The sequence below is a fragment of the Magallana gigas genome, chromosome 10, assembly GCF_963853765.1.
Source record: "Magallana gigas chromosome 10, xbMagGiga1.1, whole genome shotgun sequence".
Classification (NCBI taxonomy): Eukaryota; Metazoa; Mollusca; class Bivalvia; order Ostreida; family Ostreidae; genus Magallana; species Magallana gigas.
In genome coordinates this window covers 27,043,725-27,060,382 of record NC_088862.1, presented here as the reverse complement: position 1 = coordinate 27,060,382, position 16,658 = coordinate 27,043,725, and the positions used below count along the sequence as shown (strand labels likewise).

At 33.1% G+C, this 16,658-nt stretch overlaps 2 protein-coding genes across 2 annotated transcripts; both read left to right on the top strand.

The window, feature by feature from the left end:
• Positions 1–220: 220 nt before the first annotated feature.
• Positions 221–9,075, top strand: LOC105329389 (gem-associated protein 2). Its single transcript, XM_011430623.4, has 8 exons — positions 221–388; positions 4,167–4,254; positions 5,317–5,406; positions 5,694–5,753; positions 5,971–6,138; positions 7,517–7,585; positions 7,972–8,082; positions 8,829–9,075. The coding sequence occupies exons 1-8, from the start codon at positions 258–260 to the stop codon at positions 8,925–8,927; spliced, it is 816 nt and encodes a 271-aa protein (XP_011428925.3). The 5' UTR covers positions 221–257; the 3' UTR covers positions 8,928–9,075.
• A 2,445-nt stretch (positions 9,076–11,520) lies between these two features.
• LOC105329388 (uncharacterized) lies at positions 11,521–15,710 on the top strand. Its single transcript, XM_034452800.2, has 3 exons — positions 11,521–11,895; positions 13,377–13,580; positions 14,592–15,710. The coding sequence occupies exons 1-3, from the start codon at positions 11,568–11,570 to the stop codon at positions 15,239–15,241; spliced, it is 1,182 nt and encodes a 393-aa protein (XP_034308691.2). The 5' UTR covers positions 11,521–11,567; the 3' UTR covers positions 15,242–15,710.
• Positions 15,711–16,658: the final 948 nt, after the last annotated feature.

Below are 16,658 nucleotides of genomic sequence, written 5' to 3'. Positions count from 1 at the left end.
ATTTTTTATAGCGGACTTTTAAAATAAAAAAACCTATAATAATTTCGAAGAACACCTACTGCAGTACAGTAATTATTTATTACGAAAACGAATTGCTTTTAATTAATGGTTAAAGACCTTCGGGTTTTTTGTTATAAAAACATAGCAGTTAAAGCGATAGGAAATATAGAAAATACAGACATACCCGGATGAACAGTTTAAAATTTAATTGAATCGGGTTCGGAATACAAAATTACGTGCTGAAAACGATAGTGAAAATGGACAGCGATGATAGCCTCGTAGATGACGAGTTGCAACCTCAGGCGCTGGCAGTGCACATTGATGACAATGACGATTTTGACCTCAACATTCCTCCAACCACAGGAAATGAGTACTTGCGGCGAGTGAGGTATGTTACCAGCTGACCATTCACCATGGTATAACGTTATAATCTGAGAGAGACTTAGACTGTTAGAGTTGCTACATTTCATTCATTCTAATCGGGATTTATATAAAAAATTTCAAAATCAAACATTTTTTTTTTTTGATTTTTCAATTCATATTCCATCTTGGCTAATATGTTTTACGGTGCGACCGTTGGGGCGAGCGCAGCAGGTGATCAAAAGTGAATTATGATAAATCAAGAAAAATAAATAAAAAGTAGTGACGTAAAGTAAATGAATTTGAATGCAAAATAAAATAAATATACCTATTTTTCCAGTAAATTTTCATTATTCATAATTCATAAGATTTTTTATTTACTTATTATACCAATCTGATTAAAATCAGATCTTTGTATTCTGATAGTCGCTGAACAATAGCGACATCAGAATTTGTTGGAGCGGATCAAAGATCTGATTTTAATTTAGATTGTTTATATACTGGTCGCACGCCAGTATAGAATTTATCTCAGATAAAATGTTGTTGAATAATAAAGATTTTAACATAATGTACATCGCAGTTTATTTCCTCTTTACTTGCAGCAGACATTTTTCTTAAACTTACAAATAAAAATTGACTTATCACAGATTCCCCCCTCCCCCGTTTAAAAAAAAATCAAATAAACGTATAAAAACAATTTGTTGATCACATAAGGAAAATGGATCCCCCGGGAGCATAATACCGTAAATAGTAGTGAAAATAAAGACACTTTTGAGCAGCTAAAGAGCTAAAGGCATACCACGCACTCCCCATTCCTCACCCCGATTAGAATTTTCCTGATTTTGTGAATTTTATTTTTCTTCTTGCATGTGAAGATTTTTTGAATGATGTTGCCACGCCCCATTTAAAAAACGTTCCTGGAAATTACCGTAAATATAGTGAATACTAAATGTGAGCATTCATCCAAATGAGAGCAAGTTAAAGCTGTTTCCTATCTCTGAAGAAATGTCCCGATTCGTTAGCTCTGCAAGATTTTGAGAAGATTTTGGTATTTATATTTCAGCAGATTTACAATAACTACTTAGAGTAGTTTCCCCTTATTGTGACGTCAAAGTTCACGTCGGTCAAGTGTAGTCTGTCTCTTTGAAAACACACTAGAAAAAAAACTAAGCGAAAAATACTGTTTTGTTCACTTAAAAAGCATATTGTTCTGGAAATTACACAATTTATCTGTTTCTCAAAAGTTTTACTTTGATTCTCGCGAGGTGGTATCCAGTCTAGTGAGATCGGCCGACATTGAGGAATTGCATTGTGGGTCGAAATTTACTGACTCAGAAAAATTTGTCGGATCAATGTGTAAGAAATCCATTGTGACGTCACTCGAAAGGACGATAACTCCGTTAGTCTTTAAAGTAATGGAAATTGGCGTTGTGTTATTTACAGTGCATGTAGATAGTCTTTTATCTTGTTCTCCTGAGAGTGTGAAATGGGAAACCATAATTACAGGGAACTACTGGGACGATTAAAACAATGCATTACTGGTCCGATTTACTGACGCCAAAAAAATCCGTTGAATGAATGTGCAAATAGTCCGAATTTTCTATTCACACACGCCTTGCCGGTAGACCTCGCTTCGCTATTATATCCCAATTGGGCGATTGGTCCCAATTGGGATATAATAGCCAAGATGGAATATGAATTGAAAAATCCAAAAAAAAAATGTTTGATTTTGAAATTTTTTATATAAATCCCGATTAGAATGAATGAAATGTAGCAACTCTTAAGTCTTGGCAGAGACCTACTCTGGTCTTGGAAACGAATTTTTCTGTAACAGTAAGATTACAGAGATTGATCCCTCAGTATATCCAAAACAATTTTTTTTTTGCCTCAGTACATGCATGTATATAAATCCAAAACTTCTTGGGGATAAATCATACAAACTATAGGCTGATAGGAAAACTTGCTTTCCAAAAGTTGTTGCAGTTTTTTTTTAAAGCAGCACAAAACATAATTCATATACTTCTCTATTCTATGTCTAAAATTATTTGATATACAACTATTAAATTAACAGAAATTCAAATTATTGATATCATTCTATATAAAAGAAAAAGTCAGTTCGACGCCTTTGTGGCCGTTCCGGCCTTTGATTTGCACATTACTTTTATATCCCATTTTGGCTAGTATATCCCACACGGGTTTATTATATCCCATTTGGGCAATTGGTCCCAACCTGCTTAATAGCAAGATTCGATAAGACTGAACACCAATAACTCCTCCTTTTGATGCACTCCGACTAGATAGAATGTTCTATCATTAAAATGACAGATGTCCTACGGACCCGGTTTAGCGATAGAATTCGTCCCATATACTCGCTTCGTAGCAAATAAAAAAAAGTATATCGCGTTGTATCTTGCCTAAATTTTCATATGACTAGTCTCAAATACCTACAATGTTGCTCTTTTATAATCCCATTTTACCACATTCACTGTTTTTGCTACGAAATAACATCACGTTTGAATATTCGCTGTTTACTGTCTCCATGTTAATGATAAACTCCGAGACATTCCGAGTGCGATTTCCGACAAAATGGCAGGCAAATTCAAACGTGTATATTAACAAAATGCCTTGGTACGACCTATTAATTGGATAATTTTGTGGAGTTAACTACCTATGCATGTTCAAAAAGATTAATAGTGTGTAAAAATGTGTTTTTCCCCTGCAGATTATTTTTAACAGACTTAAAATCAACGCGAAGCAGATTTGCTTTGCGGCTGCTACATTGCAAGTATATGGGACGAATTCTTACTGTGACCTGAGCGTAGCCTGGTCACAGTAAGATTATTCTTTCTACACTCCGACCAACTTATCAAATTGCCCATACCCAATAATTTATTCAGCATCATAACTCAATTTTTTTTTAAATTGATTGTTCATGTCATATTAAAAACGCATTTAGATTATGTTTTTTGTATCAATAAATATTGAATTGTGTTTATAAAAGCTTTCAGTAAAGAAAAAAAATAGTTTGATTATCAGATAGTTAATGTGCAAGAAAAAAAGACAGAGCTACCTATCTACCCACCACAAAAAATTTGGGACGGAGAACATCAAGCATATCAATTATTATTCCTGGCCTTATTGCGGAATATTTTTGGGAGTTGATTTTAATCAACTCTCCTATGCAGTTACTCTGGCAAACCGAAAGTGAAACAGTGTTTGGACCTAAGCACAAATCATCACTGCTGACAAGACTTAGTTCATGAAATAATAGAAAAATTCAAAGTAATGTATGCTGAAGCATTGTTTTTCAAGGAAACTTATCAATAAACACTTTGAAAATAGTCAGATTTTATATAATACAAACAACTAAGATATTTTTATAGTCTCATGTATTCCTACGCCAGAGTTTAATATAGCCGCGTTCAACCAAACGCTCGGCTGTCTCGTAAATCTCCGACAAGCAGAAAGGCTCTCTTGCTTGTCGGAGATTAACGGACACAGCCGAGCGTCTGGTTGAACGAGACTAGAGTTCGATATCAATAGTGCTTGGATCCATAAAATTTTTAGAATTGCTTCGATTACTTATACATAGTTTGAAATCTATCTTAATTAAATATTACACAACATGATTCATATAGGGTTTCTCGAAATTCTTGTCGGAAAAGTCTAAATTTCATTAAAAAAAAGTGCGTAATTCAAATACAGACTAGAAATAATTGCCATGAAAGATAAGTTGATTTTAGAATAAATGATAATCGATAAAATCAACTCCCATCAGTACTTCAGTACTTTGATTTAACTTGTAGAGAGGAAGCAAAGGATTGTCCACAAATTGTTGTAGCGGACATCGACACATCTCCTTTCCTGCAAAAACAGACTGTGAAGATTAAAGAGGTCAGCAATACTTATAGATATCATATGCTTATATTGAACATGTTGAATGCCTACAATGAACAATTTGGATATGTTGTAACTTGACTTTGTTATATTCCTGAAGTTCAGAATACATTTTAAGACTGGGGGAATATAATTAAATTCATAAAAGGATGTTCCTATTTAACTATGTTTGAATTAACAAGTTTCATTATTCATCTGATTTAGATCCGAAAATTAAAGCACTCGAATGTGTACATGTAAGGGAACCGCTAATTCTATGCATATTTTCTCACTGTGTACTGTAGATTCCTTATTTTACACAAGTGTTTAATTTCATGATTCAAACGTTTTGCATCAGATTGCGAGAATATAAAATTAAAACCTAAAAAATAAAACCTAATTATTATCATTGTTCTATTAAGTTAACATCTGTCCAAAAACGCATGAAAAAAATCAAAATGAAATTTTAAAATTTGTTTGATGTGCGTCTTGCGATTCTACCCAGATATTTACTCTGTGCATTTAATTAGGAATCTACAGTAATTCTGAAAGTATACTGGTAGTACATGATGAATCAAAAGTACATAAAGGTAATAAAAAAAGATTAGTTCTTGAACTCACAGTTACACATCAATCAGTAATACCGAAGATTCCTTATTTTACCCAAATACTCATTACTTAATTCTGCGATCCCGTAGTTTTGTATTAAATCACGAGAATAGGAAATTGTGAACATACAATTTTTGTCCTTATTTCTTAGTACAATTCTCAGCTCTTTTAAATATAAATAGGGAGATTTTAAAATCTGTGAGGGGTGTTTCACACGATTTAACGCGGATATTATTTCGTTGCTTTTATCATAGGAATTTGCAGTAATCCGCACATGTATTGAATCATGTTGACACAAATTGTGTGACACCTGCGCGTACAACATGCACAACATAAACATACCCCATATTTTTGTATGTGTACATGTAAACTTACTTCTAGTTCCACACATTCTTGTAGACATGCACATGTAAACGCTTGACCTCACTTATGTTCATATATGATTACTTCTTTTGATTTAATATGTTACAGCATGGTGGGCGTTTTCCAGCTCCAAAGGGGTTCACACCAGATCTACAATGGCAGAAGTTACAAACTGCCAACTTTTCAGAACTTCGTCAGGTATAAAATTTGCTGGAAATAACATTATGTTGTTAAAAGAAATTATCCAGAAAAAATAATAATGTTTCGATTTTCAATCAAACTGGGAAAATGTAAATGATGTGAAAGCTTGATCTGTATCACATTTTTAAATCAAATTTATGGTATTCAGCAGACAGCTATTCGAATTATAGAAAAAAAAGTTCCAGTCTTGATTACTTTAGACAGAGACTGAATCATATTTTTATTTACCGGTATATATATTAATTTTTGGAAAATTATTTGATTCACATGTTTTGGATTGGTAGAATCTTCAGAGGCAAAAAATTCTAATGGCGAAGAAAGGACTGTTGAAGAGAGACAAACTGGTTTGTGTTTCTAATTAGCATTTTACATGTATATATAACATCAAATATTAAATTGTAACCTTAACTTGTGCAGTATGGATTTACATCAGTATGTACAAGATATATTAATTAACTTAAGATGGGCCATAAAATTTAGAATCTCCTTTTCCCATAGAAAAATGAAAATTTTTCAAACGTAATTGGTTTTATGTTGTATGATGAATTTTCTTTTGAACAGCCTCAATGCAATGATGTAGAGAACTGGTGTCGCCTTTGCTTCGGAAGACTCATGCCTCCAGGGGTCTCTCAGAGAGAGGTTAAATCGGAGGTTGTCATGGAAGAGGAAGCGAAACCCAAGCATGAAGGTGTGCTTCCTTTGCTCAGCATAGTCGCAGCATTAGATCAGGTAATCTCAGCATTGTCACAGCAGTAAATGCAGCATAGTAGCAGCATAGGTTAGTTAATCTTAACAAGGCTGCAGGATAAGACACACTTAGTAAATTTAGCATTGTTGCAGCATAAGATCAGATAAATTTAGCATAAGATTAGGCAGAGAAGCAGCATTATTAGATCAGTAAAATAAAGCTTAGTCACAGCATTAGATCAGGTAATCTCAGCATTGTAACAGCATTAGATTGGGTAAACTCAGCATTGCTGCAGTATTATAAGAGGTAACCTCATCATTATTGCAGCATTGTCACAGTGGCATACATGTAGTCACAGCATTAGATCACTTAAATTCAGCATAGTAGTAGCATAAGATCATGTAATCTTAACATGATTGCAGCGTAAGATCAGGTGAAGTCAGCATTGTTGCAGCCTTAGATCAGATAAACTATGCATAATATCCGGTAAAGATTGAGTTTAAATATCAAATGGATTGAATTTTTTGGACACAATTATAAATCTTGCAAAATTAAAAACAAATGTGGAAAAAAATGTACCGTACATAATAATTGTTCAAGAAACTTGATATGTATACAGTACAGAATGTCACTTACCGGTATGTTCGAAATCAGAAAATATTTCTCCTGTTTATCTCCCCGGATACCCTTATTTCTATGTAGCATGCTTCCTTAAAGCATTAAAAAGAAATCAATAATGTTGAGTTTGTCTTGTCCAGTATTTGCAGTCAGATTTAGTTTGACTGCCACATTTAAACAGGGAATTACTCAGTTTTCAATAGTACAGGTTATTTATGTCAAATGCTGTTTCATAGTTAATTTACAGCTATATCGAAAATGAAATTTACTCAGGGTTTTTTTTCCATGGACTTGTTTCAAATCTTGCTTAACTCATATTATCTTGAATTATTTTAACATTGGGAACTAGCTTTCCTTAGAAAAAAATTATGATATATTTTGTGGTTGAGCTTGTTTATAGTACAGTTTTAACAAGAGCTTGGACTTTCGGTTGGATATTACTATCTAGTTTACTCATCAAAATAAATTATCAGATTATGACCTCCTTTCTTCAAATTCGCTAAGAGGTGCTCATTAATATCCATAGGCTGTCAAAACTGGAAAGTTGTTTGCCAAGATCTGCTCTGCTGTGTGAAAATGACCCTGTTTTATCAAAATATACATCCCTGTGTGAAGTCGGGCAAGTGTCATTGTGTTCAATGTATTCTTATCTTTTAGCCATTGACTGGGTTGCAGTAAGTTAACAATGAGTAGACCCAGCCTTCATCAAATCGGAGTTTGTCACATACTGCCCAAAGTCCAAGCTCTTGTTTAATCGGTTCTAATAATATGTTAATAAGTGTATCAACTTGTTTCTTATAGCCCTCAGTCATCAGAGTGTTGGAGTATCATATTAACTGGTTCGAGGCTACAGGATTTTCAGACAAACAGGTAAAACATTTTTTGTTATTTTTTGCACTCTGCTGTAACAGTAAATTATGGTAATCCTCACCAAGCAAAAGGACAACACCTTGCCAAGAAAAGGATATTTTATCTCCAGGAGAATCGAAGATTTATCTGACCTTTCATGTGACTGTCTAGAACAATCAGAATTAATATTATAACAGAGATATAATGACACATTGTCTGACTAATCAATATTTGGCGCCCTCCCCCCCCCCCCCCCCCCCCCCAACTTGCTTTTAAAAAAAAAACTTCACTTTTTCACTTCTTTAAAAAAAAAAGCCAAAACTTTATTCTACTTCTGCTTTTTAACATATATTTGTTTAATACCAAAGTTAGAGAGGTAATAATGTGGGTTGGTTTCCTTTTGACAGGGGATGTGGTTCTATGCACTGCTAACCAGTCTGCAGAAGCCCCTGTCCCCAGAGGCCTGCGCCCTGATCAGATCTTTGGCCCGCAGTTGTGGAAATCTCAGGGCTACTTTGGTAAGTACAGTATACCATATCTTCAGATCTTTTTTGACAGCTAGCTGCAAATTTTATGAAAATGGGGTAAAATTGTCCATTGTTTGTTTGCAAAAGCCTATTTTGAAAGTTTTCAATAGCATACAATACTGTCCATAATTTCTGTGATATTTTTGTGCCACGAGTAAGTGAGCATGAAAATTGTAAAAATTACATGTAGATCATCCTGATTATCACAAAAATAACCAAAGATTTTGACTTCTAGAATATTTACATGTATATGATATTGCCTTAAAAAACTTAAACATTTTGGTGGAATTTCAAATGTGGAATATGTTCTAGATCAATTATTGAAATTTAAACATTTTCAATTCTTCATCCACTTAAATATGAAGCCAACCTTTCCAATGTGCAAAAATATATGAAAATTATAAGAAAGTTTAAAAGAAAACTTCTTGCCATCTCACTTGGCTAGAAAAAATTGAAGACTGATTATATTGGTAAAATATAGATACACTATTGTTATTAAGAATCATTGAAGAATTCATGTCATGTCTCCAAATTGAGAAACCTGTACACATGTATATATTGTGTGCAAAACCTATCTCGCTTTATTATGATTAACAGGGTTAAAGTTACTACACATCTCTGAACTCCAGCAATGTATGATATTATAATACATTGTATTTGATCACAACTACTCTATGTATAATACATCCATGATTTAAGGTTTTTAAGAATTTTCAACATATATTTTTTTTTCACAGGAAAGTCCTGAAGATCCACGCTTAGTTCCACTGAATCTCTTCATCTGCCTCGTATCTCGTTATTTCGACCAGACAGATTTGGCAGACCCGGACACCTGAAGAATGATTTTTTAATTAAAGAAATCCCAACGTTCAATGTGCCAAAAATACCGGTAAATGACTACTGTAGCTGCCAGAACAGGGGAAGGATAAAACGTTGTGACCAAATGAAAATACCGTCCCAGATTTACCATTTACTGTACGCACAAAAGTGCTGCATTTGTGATTGCCAATGACAACAAAAGTACAACAATTATGAGACATCAAGTTCATGTAGTTGTATAAATACAACATTTAGATTGACAATCCTACAGCTTGTTTTTATTCTGAGTAGAATGTATGCATGAAACCAGTGGCTGTGTTCATAGCATACACTTGTCAGATCAGCCCAGGACTGAACATGCTGAATGTGGTTGTGTTAACGTTTGCGTATACAATGTATTGGGTTTGACTGTTTTCTTCTATTAAATGAAATTAAACCTTAATATCATGTGTCTTAATAGTTACAGAGCTGTGTATATGTGTGACTGACGATTCCTTGAATAAGTTATTCCGTTATTCCATATATAAACAGAAGACTATCAACTGATTTTGATGGTGAAGATTACTATTCTTTTTATTTAAAGTCTTTAGTAGGAAACGTATACATTGTACACAGAGTGACTTTTCTCGTCCATGGCATCATTTAATCATCCCTAGTAAGCTGACAATTTTGCTTACGTCCAATGACCCGGAGCAACCACAAACTTATAGCAACATCATAATAACGCGTCCGGTAACTACCTTTATAATAAATAAAATGCTTTCTTTGGTTATTCATGCAGAATATGAAGGTAGTGACATTGCAGAGAAAATACATAACCCACGTTAGCGTGTCATGTTTTGTTTTAAATTGTTTGTTTTTTTTTATCGCTTCCTTCGATTGCTAAGGTTCTAAAGCGTAATTGTATCTGATAAATATTGAACAGCGTTTTTACCATGCAAGGATAAATCATAATATTTTGAATAACCTTTTTAAAATTTCATATGTAGATAATATATAAATTGCTGATAAAGACTGTTTGATATTTTTCATTTGTTGATGTTTTGCAAATAGTTAGAGAAACACTGGGCACAAAGTATAAACCTAAGGCTTGAAATTAAATATTTGAAATATTTTCTCAAATTTTACATAAAATAATGGCAAACTTCTGTGTTAGAGTAAATTTCAATCCTATACCTTAAGAAGAAAATATAAATCATAGCCTTCATATGTACGCAAAAAGGAAAATATATCGAGGTACAGCGTATTTTGGTAATTTCGAAACTTGCATTTGAATAGCGTTCATTTCGTAGCTAGACAAGTGCAATTTAGCCTTCTATCATCCAAGAATATGTAACGTTTACGTTTCTTCCTTTTATAGTAAAGACATTAAATTTGGACATAAAAATCACAAATGTTCAGACTTTGTGTGCATCAGTTTTCAAGGTCATATTAAAAAGATCAAAGGTCAAATATGATGAGCTTATCTAGGAGTATTCAAACCTTAATTTATCCAAAACCCAGGGTCAAATTTTCATTTTTTTTAAAGACATTTTGATAGCAGGGTCATGTTAAACTTTAATTATAAAATTTCTTTTTAGAGACCTTTAAGTGTTTCAAATTTTCGTCCTAAAAGATAATTTGCAAGCACTATGCTTACAAAATATAATTTCAGAATTTATTGTAAGTTACCAATTAAAACATATTTTTGTATCTTCAAGTAATATAAGGATTTCTTTATAAATAGCAACAGAAACGTGTGATAATTATATCAATATACAATTAAATGACGGTTTCGGGTATAAGACGGTAAAATAGTCGACCACGCAGGTTTGTAAATTTTGCAAAAACATTTTATTAAGTGACATAATTAAGTTACATGTAGGCTTGTTAAATACTGTTGTGCACGAACTGTTTTGTTAATTTCGCAAACATAAGTTAGGCTTGTTGAATAGTGCATGAACAGTGATGAATTGTTATTTGCTTTGCAGATAAAATTTAAACAATTTAAACCGTGAATAATTTATAAGCAAGCTATGTCAAGACAAGTTAAACACCAGCATCTTCTATATAATACTGTCTTCTCATCTCCGGCATTAAATGGAACGCTACAATACGGTTACCTTACGTTACAGCGTAGGAAAATAAACAATCTAATTTTGATATTGATAAATTATAATACAGACCCTGAAACGTATAGCTAAATTATAATAGACAGTAATACAATGTACATGCAATTCACAGGAAACAAAAATTAATTTAGTTAAATAGTTCTTTTACAAATTACGTATACATGTAATGAGCAAGCATCTTAATAATTTTTCTTTTGTCTTTTCTTTCTTTTCTTTTTTTTTACATTTATGTTGACATTTTAATCTAGTAGTTAATATTCTATTTGATTTTGTTTTCTATTATTTTAATAAAAAGTTTATACTAGGTTCATATTTGCCTTGTAAATTTCCCTTTGTATTTATTTTTTGAAAGTCTGGCTGATAGAATATATAAAAAAAGATAATTTGATCACTATTGATAAAAAATTTACCATTAGGCAAACTTTACTGTGGAGAGGCTGACTAATAAGTGACTTTGCATGATCTGCATATCTGAAATGGAATTTAGATCGGGATCGGAGTTTGACGATCACGCCGACTGGATTGTAAATTCGGGAAAAATCAGAAATGGACGATGATTCAGCTGGAGATCCAGATTTAGCCTTTCATGTTTCTGTGTTGGAATCTCTTGTTTGTGCCCTTTCACCTATAAAACTCATCGTATGCAACGGGGGTGCAGTAAGAGGGATCAGTTTTTCACAAGCAAGTGTGTTAGTTGATTTCATGTTGCATTTGGACCGCAAAGGACGCGCATTGACGAATGTCTACCCTTTCACCGATATATTCAAAAAGGGAAACGATCTTTTAACAGACTATATAAAATTTGGCAAAAAATCATCAGGCATAAATCAGCAAATACTGGAAGCTCTGTTGTCGTTTTTTTCCAAAGTCGAGGGTAAGATAGTGAATTACATGTACATGTATGTAATAACAGATTATATAGTCATCTAGTCATGATAGTGTAGTGACAATATAATCTGACACAGTTCCTGAAACATTCTACTTTCCCATTTTTCCGTGTGTTCACTGTGCACTCACAGTGTGTTCACCTACAATCTTCGCTCCGTTCAGGGTGTGCTCACTGTTCGGTCAGCGTGAGATCCCATGCATTCACTGATCCCCATTCAAGTGGGAAAGTGGAATGTTTCATGGAATTACAGTCAAGTCGTACCCAACCCGACTCGCACCCAAACCAACTCGTACCCAAATATTTGAGTACGACTTCACTAGTCAACTCGTACCCACGGATAAAAAATATATTTATACTAGGAAAATAAAATGAATGGCTTTTATTCGTATGTTGTTATGTTCTGTATATTATCGATAACATTAATATGCGAATTGTATAACAAATTTAAAAGAATTTGTTTAAAAAAATCTGTTATACTATAGTTCTGTACTTGAATGCGGACGGATCATGAATGGTTATGAGCAGGTAAACTATCATCAATTAAAATTAAAATTAATTGCTTTATGTGATTCCGTTCAACCGATCAACCAATGAGTTTGTCAGCACAAAATAAACATGCTGCTCATAATTAAGAAGAAACACACATTTTCATCACTTTTGGTAGATCAACATGGTTCGAAAGAGGTGTGTTTCCTGCAAGAAAACGGTAAGTAAATCACTATATTATAATTGTTTTATAATTAAAACATATTTTTTGAGTAATCAAATGGATTAGGCAACAGGCAAAGTTAATTTAAAGTTAAATAAAACATAAATAAAAAACATAACATATGAATGAAAACTATATTGTATTTTATTTTCCTAGTATAAATATATTTTTCCCGTGGTTACGAGTTGACTAGTGAAGTCGTACTCAAATATTTGGGTACGAGTTGGTTTGGGTGCGAGTCGGGTTGGGTACGACTTAACTTGATTCCATTTCATGGACTGTACTTTTGAAGGTGGAAATTAAAATTATTAAGAAGAACAATTAAGTTAAATAAATTTAGTACATGTATATACATATATATATATATATATATATAGTACATATGTAAGTGTTTCCTTTTGAATTCAAATTAATTTAGATTTTTAAAAGATGATCCAGGTGCATATTAAGAAAAGTTACATGTATATATCCGGTAGTTTAGGTCACATGAAGTGTTTTTTTTCATCTTTTCATCTCCTCACATGACTTTGCTGGAAGTATATGAGACTAGATTGCTCTTGCAATTCTGTATCCAATGATATCGTGCTCAACTTCATCGAATGAAATTTATATTTTTCTTTGTGTATTTGGATATTTCATCCTTGTGATTATATACTGTCAAAGAAAAAAATCTAAATCTTTCAAATCCAGATACTCAATCTCTCTTTAAAAATGAATTTGATACTTAGATTTCTCAATGACATTACTTTGATTCCAGAAGCAAGCGAGGGACTTCAAGTAGAAAAGCAAGAATCGGAAGGAAACAAAAGTGAAACTGACTGGGCAGCTAGACTTGCCATCCATTTTTTTTCACCTCTTTCACAAACCAAAGACTATGTGCTAGATAATCATGGCCTGAAAAAATGTGAAAGATGTCCATGTTCCTGTAACAAATTAGTCAAATATGGGGACACATCAATAGGTAAGAATCTTTTTGTAAAGGGAGGCGTTGCTGGCACTTTGTACTTTTCCACTTGAAAGGTGAACATGCAAACACTGAATGGGCGGTGAGCAAATGCAGAGTGAATGGTCAGTAAACATAGAGTGCAAATTGGTGAGCAGTAAGTAAATGCTGAATGGTATGCAAATGCAGAGTTCAAATGGAATATATTCCAAACATGAGCAGTTGGTGAATGCATGATGAACACACAATGCGTAGACAGGGATGTTTAATCTGTCGGCCATTTTAGTTTCAGGTGCAGGATGAGATTAAAGTTATTGGAGCAGGTTTACGATCTAAGTTGTTTCTTATCCTTTATTCATCAAACTTGCATGGATGGTTCATCTAAAGTCCCAGAAAAATCAAGTGTAGTTGCTTAGTTGTGTAGTGAACAAAATCGGGACTGGAGACTCACTTTGAGTTATCAAGAATTTCGAGAGATCTAAGTTTGAGCCATCGGGAGTTACCTTTACTTGAACATGTATATATAAATTATAATAAACATGATAAATATAAAGAATCAATAAAAATGCGCAACGTCTTCCTAATAAATAGTTCATCTGAAATTCAGCGATCACTCTCTGTTAACACTGCGCTTGTGTTTGTTCTCTGTTGGTGCTCTCCATTCTCTTCCATTCCCCATTTACTAAGCGCGCACCAAATTCCTTTTTTTGTTCATATACAATTTGGTCTCCACTCACTGTTTTGTAAATATGGTATTTGATTTTTATTCTTCAACTTGTAGACAGTAAGTGTGTTTCTATCCCTTTGCCAAAGCTCCAGAATAGAAAATACACTTCTCCTTGGATAACAATCATAAATACCATTGCAAATTTTGAGAGATCCTATACATATCATATAATTGTATCATACTGTTTGATAGTCTGCCAGAGTTGTTCAAGTGAGTGGTGTGGCTCCTTAGCCTCTTGTTGTACATATTGTATGATCCTTTACAAAATCAAAAAATGAAAATTTGTATACACTCTATTGCAGGTAATCCTAAAACCTGGTATGGGAGATTCGACATTTTTATTGGAAAATTTGCACATGAGGAAAGCTGTGAAGAATCCAAAGAGCAAAAGTGTGATGAAATTGATATCGGTGCAACGGTAGTACCGACACCTGAAAATCCAGACACCGACTCTTCAGATGATGAATCCTTAAGCAATGATGGACCTTCTGAAACAGAAGTTGAGACAGATGGCCTGAATAACCACCTGTCACATTTGTTTTCCCAAACCATTGTGTTGTCTTTTTATCAGAAAAAATATAATCCCACTGTAAACATTGTTCCCTTGATTGGAGTGAGTAAGACCCACATTCAATTTCATTTCTATGACTCTGAGAAAGACATATATCTGGCAAGTAAACAAATGCCATTGTTTTATAAAAATAAAACCTTGCAGATTCCTACAGTGATTGCAACCTGGTTAGTGTTAAACTACAAGCATCTGTCATCAGGTGTGACAAAAAATATCGAAAACAACGGAAAGTTTGGGTTCCATTCTCAGATTTTGCCTGAAAGTTTACCTCTGTATCAGAATGATATTGAAGTGGGCCATACAGTTGAGCCTAAAACATTTTTGTTAAATGCTGATTATCATGCTACTCTTGTACTTAGAAAGGAAGACAAAATGGACTGAGATTCTGGTATAAGTAGTTTATTGTTTGTCAGTTTTATACAGGGAAAATCATTTTTGGGTGAGATTTGTTGTTTTTTTTAAAGAATACTGAGATTTAAAAAAGTTAAAAAATAGACCATATGTACCTTTAAACACTCCGAAGATGGGAAGTTACTCTCAATTTTTAAACAAGTTGCAAACTTTAGCATTATAGTTTGCTAAAATTGAACATTTTTTTCTGATTCTGTTTTCTTATTAGCTCACCAAGATGATGATGCATTTTGCTATACTGAATACAGATGCACTTTGTTACTGAATCTGAGCCATATAGGTTTCAGATTCTGATGGGGCTTCAAGTTTGGTTATATATGAACCTGTATTGTGTATTTTTAAAATGTAAAACTCTCCTTTTGCTAGACACTGATTGATAATTATGAAGTTTCTGTTTTTGTAAATTTCAGTTTTGGAAGTACATGTAAAAAAATTTTTTTTTACATGTACTTCCAAAACATAATTTTCATAACAATGTGTTTGCATGTGCATGATAATCCTTTTGGGTTAATTTGATGTATTGAATATAAATGTTTTTGTGCTTGCCTTTGTGATTAGATATTTTAGAGCATCGCTGCAAATATTATTCATTAAAGATATCATTAGCACCACTAAATCAATTATTAACATTAATTTTTGCTAACAGTGAGAGACAAAGTTTGGGTAGCTTGATGCCGCCATCCTATTAGATTTTTTGTTTTGTATATTTAAGGAATGAATTGAATTTCTACCTATGTTATACGATATAACATAACTTGGGGCAGTTTACGCTTTATAAATCGCGAAGCGGTTTATAAAAAAGCGTAAACTGTTCGAAGTTATGTTATACTCAAATAACATAGGTAGAAATTCAATTTATTCCTTATAATTTAATTTTTTACTATTTAAATCAGATAATAAGGCCCATTTATTAGTTAAAATATGTTAATTTGTACAGAATTTAAACGTAACGTCAAGCGGATTAATACCATTCGCACGCACGTCGTATTGTGACGTAGGCAAGTTATGTTATACGATATATATATGAATTTGTTTAGCCAATCAAATGAGACGTTAAAATCAGAATTAAATTATTAAAGTTTGCACTGATTTAAGTTCACCCATAAAGATCTTGGATGATGCATCAGAGGTACTTGTGGACTTAAGCTCATCAGAACTGACTTAGATGCTGAAGTTTTGGAGCAGGGGTCTTGGTCTTAGTGATGGTCATATCTTATTTTATTACAGGTCTTCATAGTCTAACCAAACTTTGATTGAAATGATAAATCTTGTGATTTTATCAGTCATTTGAGCTATAAGTTTTGAATGCAAGACAATTTTTAAGTAGGTTCTCATGCAGAGATAACAATTATGTCCAATTATTTCCAGTCCAATCATTACCTTTACA